Source organism: Saprolegnia diclina (genome assembly GCF_000281045.1).
Source record: "Saprolegnia diclina VS20 unplaced genomic scaffold supercont1.4, whole genome shotgun sequence".
Taxonomy (NCBI): domain Eukaryota; phylum Oomycota; class Saprolegniomycetes; order Saprolegniales; family Saprolegniaceae; genus Saprolegnia; species Saprolegnia diclina.
The window spans coordinates 1,247,485-1,252,335 of NW_008246071.1; the positions used below are offsets into that span (position 1 = coordinate 1,247,485).

The following is a 4,851-nucleotide window of genomic DNA, read 5'->3' on the forward strand; positions in this document are numbered from 1 at the left end:
GCGGCCGGCGTGCCGTTGACGATCGACGACTTTGAAGTCATCAGCGAGAAGGTCCCGTTCCTCGCCGATCTCAAGCCCAGCGGCAAATATGTCATGGAAGACCTGCACAAGTACGATTCGCGCATTGGTGTATCGCACAGGACTCAGTCATGCTTAGGGTCGGTGGCATTCCCGCCGTGTGCAAGTACCTCTTGGAGAAGAATATTCTGACGGGCGACGTACTTACGATCACGGGCAAGACGCTGGCCGAGAACGTTGCAAACGTCCCAGGTCTCTCGGACAACCACAAGATCATCCATCCGGTCGAGACGCCCATCAAGGCGTCGGGGCATTTGCGCATCCTCCGCGGCAACATGGCGCCCGAAGGCTCTGTCGCCAAGATCACGGGCAAGGAAGGACTGCACTTCAAGGGCGAGGCGCGTGTCTACGACTGCGAGGAAGACATGATGAAGGCGCTCGAGGACGGCGAAATCTCAAAGGGTCACGTCATCATCATTCGCTACGAAGGCCCCAAGGGCGGACCGGGCATGCCCGAAATGCGTACGTTGTTTGTTTCTACTCGTACGCTCATCAACTAATCTCTCTCTAGTCACATGCACGTCGGCCATCATGGGCGCTGGTCTCGGCAGCGACGTGGCCATGCTCACGGACGGTCGCTTCTCGGGTGGCTCGCACGGTGCGTGAAAAGCTCCAAGCCATCGGAGTCGCTCATCTTGGCCCGTAGGCTTTATCATTGGCCACATTACGCCCGAGGCCCAGGTCGGCGGCCCCATTGCGCTCGTCAAGACGGGCGACATTGTCGAGATCGACGCTGTCCAGAACCGCATCGACATCACCGGCGTCTCGGAGAACGAGATGGCGTCGCGGGCAAAGGCGTGGCGCGCGCCGCCGCTCAAGGCCACGCGTGGCACCCTCTACAAGTACATCAAGAACGTCTCGTCGGCGTCGCTGGGCTGCGTCACGGACGAATAAGCATAGTGTCGTAAAAACAATTGCGTATGTATCTAGTCCGATGGCGTGTCGACGATCCAGAGCCGCAGCACCATCTCGTGCGGAGCGGCTTCGTCCGGAAGCCACTCGGACGCCACTTGAATGTCCTTCCGCAGCTGCATGAGCCGCGTGAGCAATCTAGCGTCCTCCTGTTAGCTACGAAGAGTTGCTTTTGCGTACTTGATGAAGCGGTTGCCGACGTCGGTCTGGAGCTTGGTGATCTCGAGGGCGCGCGCGCGGAGGTCGGCCGACGTCTTTCCATCGAGGAGGTGCCCGATCCACGTGAGGCAAAATGAAAACTTTTTGAGGCTCATCTTGCAAATGTCATGGCTACGGTCCTTAGCACCCAAGTCCTGGAAGAAGAGAGACGCACCGAAGCAAGTCGAGGAGCTCATCCTCCGGCTCCAAGCGCGGGTACTGGGACAGCATGCGCTGCAGCACGCGGTCAAAGAGCTCTTCGTCGTGGTCGTGGCCGTGCACGCCGTACGCGTAGCACTTGTCGCAGAGCTCGACATGGGCGCAGCTCCGGCAGACCCATTTGGGTCCTACGATGGGGCTGCGCTGGCAGCCGTCGCACGTTGCCTTCTCGTGCACGAACCGCGTGGGTGTCCGCTGCGGCGTCGACGAGCGGGAGCTCAAGCCCATGAGTTTTTTCGCTTTGGACGAGAGCGAGTTGAAGCGTGTCGGCTGGTGGGCGTCGGGCGACGGCTCAGCAGAGCCACCACTGACGTACGGGCTCGTCGGATGGTTCATCATGGCGCTCGTCGACCCGCCAGAGACGCGGTGATTGTAATTCATTGGCGGGGTCGGTGGCGCCTGGAGCGCGCGCGAGACAAAGTACGGCTTGGTCGAGTGCAATTCTCGTGGCCCGTGGAGCACCGCGATGGAGGCGTCGCCCGAGTCGTGGAGGCTAAAGAGGTGGTCGGCGCCGTACGGGTTGGGCTTGGACTGCGACGAAATGCGCTCGCGCGGACTCGGGAGGATGTCGTGGAGCGATGCGGCCGTGCTTCGGCGCTCGTGCTCCTCCTCCGAGACGATGCGGGCGTCCGTCACGATCGACCGGCGCATGCGCGTGTACACCTGGACGTGCCGCCCGTCCCGCGAGAGCACGGGCATCAAGCTCACGAGGAGGCCGTCGAGAGCCTCGGGTGGCAAGTTGGGCAGCACCTCGTCGATGTTCACATGCGCACCACCGACGACGGGCTCGATCATCTTGAGCAGCTGAGAACGCACTGGCGGCGGGAGCTTGTTGAGCTCCCGGTACAGCGCCGACGTATCACCGCCGTCGTCGTCGTCATGGGTCATCGGCGTCGTGTACAGGATCCATCCCTTCTCCATCTCGGAGGACCGCTGCAGCGAAGACCGGTCCGCGACGGGCGGCGCCGCCTTGACTTGCACATCGACGCTTGACAGCGTTGCACGTCGGATGTCGTCGAGTTCGCCGTGCACCTGACGCAGTCGCTCGCGCGCTTGCCGAAGGTTGTTGCTATGAACGTTGATGTCGTGGTCCTTCAGTGCCATCAGCTGCGAAAGCTGGGCATTCTCTTTCTGCGCTGCGAGAAGCTGCGTCCGAAGCAGCTCGTTCAGCCGCGTCGAGGAGCTCGCAGCATGCGTCGATGGCGGCTTCACCTTCTCTTGTCGCTGTTCTGAGCGCTTCCGCGCATCTTGGGCAACTTCGAGCATCGCGCGCAGCGCTGTGGCTTCGCTCGCCCTCGCCGCAAGCTCCCGCTTGAGGTACGCGACTTCGGTCTCGAGGCTCTGCGCTGCGTGCTGCGTCGCGACGAGCAGCTGATGAGACGAAGAGAGCGACGCCACCTGCTTCCGCAGCGCCTCGAGCTCTTGCCGGTGCTCGACCTTGGCGGCCGTCGGCCCATGCTGGTCCATGACACGAAATCCTCAACGAAATGACGGCGCCATCCAGGACTTAGCCTGTTAAAATTCGGCCCCAAGGCACTATAATTAGGAACTTAAGTCCTTGTTTCGTTGAGGCTCTAATTTGAAGTCAATGACGTGGCGCGCGGAATCGTCTCCACTCAACGGGCACGACGTCGACGTCAGGCAGACCAAGGGAACAAGACATAATGTGTTTCCCAAGTGGTAGACAGTCGTGTCGCGAGCACTGGCGAAATGAGGCTAATAACTTACGAGCTACCACTATTTATTGAGAGAAAAGGTAGGCAACTCCTTCCGTTGCATGTGCATTCAAACCCAAGGAGAGGTAATGCGAAGTTTATTAGTCAGTAGGCGGTGAGATGGCTTGACTGGGACGATCAATTTACCGGTAGTACGTCGGACGCATGCTTGAGTTCGAAGCTTTGCCGTTATGTCATCGAGATCCCTTTGAATGTTGACTTCAAGTACGTATGAAATGACGATCCGTGTACATACACCAACACTTGGCTGCTTGCAAGACGCGCGGAGGAGCTCTGCAGAGGGTGCTGCAAGTCAGTGTACCCGTCCCTTCATCATCAATCGTCACGAGCATCTTCATCGGCATCGCACGCACAGTATCCGGAACCGGATACCGTGGCGCCATTCAGTGGCACAAACAGACATGAACGAGCGTTTGGCCGTGGTGCACGTGGAGGTGACGCAAGTCGACCGGTTCCGCACCCGAATCAGCGCTCTGGAGGGCGTTACCGTCGCCTCTGTCGCACCGCCGCTTCTCTACGTGCGCTATCCAGCAGCCCAGTGGCCGATTCTCCAGGATATCTGCTGCGCTGGCCGCATCGCCGCCCACCGCGTGTACCATGTCGACGCGACGTGCCGGGACCCTGGCTGGATTCTATACAGCGCAGCAATGCTATCGACGCGCAGTGAAACCTTTCGAGTGATTGCGTACCCGAGCTCGCTCCAAACGGGTCTCGTCGCCCTCCTCGCCGAGCACGGGATCGCGACCGACCCGAAGCGCTACACGCACGAGCTGCACGCGGTTCATGACGCCACCGTCTTTCGCTTTGGCGTCGTGCCGCGCCGAGTCGTTGCGGAAGCTCCGCTGGCGGACGACGTGCCGTGCCGGGCCTACCACAAACTTGCTGAAGCGCTTCTCGACCAGACGCCGTTTCCGACAGGCTACCGAGCGATCGACATTGGCGCGTCACCGGTGGGTGTTGCTCCAGTCGAGCAGCGTGTCACCTTGTGAATAGGGTGGCTGGACCGAGTTCTTGTCGTCGGCGGGAGCGACCGTCGTTGCTGTGGACCCCGGCGAGCTCATTGTGACGCACCCGAACGTACTGCATGTACCACTGCTTCTCGAACACGCGCTCGACCAGATCTCGGCCATGGACAAGTTTCACGTGTGCGTTTGTGACATCAATATTCGCCCGCAGCTCATGGCCTCGCTGATTGCGTCGGTGGCGCCGCACTTACATCCGCACGCAATTGTCGTGCTAACGCTCAAGCTCAGCAAACGCCCGACCGACGCCGCCGTCGACCAAGCGATCCGCGACGTCTGCCACGTCCTCGGCGACGAGTTTGAGCACTTTCGCATTGAGTGGCTTCATGCCAACACGATCAACGAGCGCACGCTCTTTGCCCGTAAGCGATAGAGAGGTTCTATTTACCACCATCATATACTACTAGTATGGATTTGCGTGACCAAGCGACGCGCCAGTACCTTGCGCTTAGTACACTCTCGCCGCTGGTGAGAGCTCGGCTGTCGCGACCAGGCTCTCCGAGTGCTCGCTGTGCAAGGCAACAACGCAGCGGCAATACGTGGACTAGTGTCCAAGATAGACCAACGAGAGCGACAGTCGACCGGGAACAGTTGCAAGCTCTCCTGTAAAGCGTCATGTGTTGTAGATATCCCCGTGATATGTCACCATCAATGCTGGTGATGTGCATGACCCATGCCGTCGGCTG

At 60.0% G+C, this 4,851-nt stretch overlaps 3 protein-coding genes across 6 annotated transcripts in view; 2 read left to right on the forward strand and 1 right to left on the reverse strand.

Moving 5' to 3' along the window:
• Positions 1-1,010, forward strand: part of SDRG_02139 — a 2,069-nt gene extending 1,059 nt beyond the window's left edge. The window contains exons 2-5 of one of the 2 annotated variants that reach the window (XM_008607708.1): positions 45-110; positions 158-540; positions 590-676; positions 725-1,010. In XM_008607708.1, the coding sequence (XP_008605930.1) occupies positions 45-110; positions 158-540; positions 590-676; positions 725-972 (784 nt within the window). In that variant the 3' untranslated portion in view covers positions 973-1,010. Of the gene's footprint in view, positions 111-157; positions 541-589; positions 677-724 lie in introns of both variants that reach the window. The other variant, XM_008607709.1, reaches the window with a different exon arrangement.
• Positions 866-2,886, reverse strand: SDRG_02140 (the record flags this gene model as incomplete). Of its 2 annotated transcripts, XM_008607710.1 has the most annotated exons (4): positions 1,364-2,886; positions 1,171-1,320; positions 967-1,128; positions 866-914 (listed from the first exon to the last, which is right to left on the reverse strand). In XM_008607710.1, the coding sequence occupies exons 1-3, from the start codon at positions 2,872-2,874 to the stop codon at positions 1,005-1,007; spliced, it is 1,785 nt and encodes a 594-aa protein (XP_008605932.1). In that variant the 5' UTR covers positions 2,875-2,886. The 2 variants fall into 2 exon arrangements, with proteins under 2 accessions (XP_008605932.1, XP_008605933.1); XM_008607711.1 differs by lacking the exon at positions 866-914 and having other exon boundaries at positions 1,005-1,128; positions 1,364-2,874.
• Positions 2,887-3,508: 622 nt separating this feature from the next.
• SDRG_02141 lies at positions 3,509-4,851 on the forward strand. 2 transcript variants are annotated; one of them, XM_008607712.1, is made up of 3 exons: positions 3,509-4,093; positions 4,137-4,527; positions 4,573-4,851. In XM_008607712.1, the coding sequence occupies exons 1-3, from the start codon at positions 3,545-3,547 to the stop codon at positions 4,635-4,637; spliced, it is 1,005 nt and encodes a 334-aa protein (XP_008605934.1). In that variant the 5' UTR covers positions 3,509-3,544; the 3' UTR covers positions 4,638-4,851. The 2 variants fall into 2 exon arrangements, with proteins under 2 accessions (XP_008605934.1, XP_008605935.1); XM_008607713.1 differs by having other exon boundaries at positions 4,137-4,591.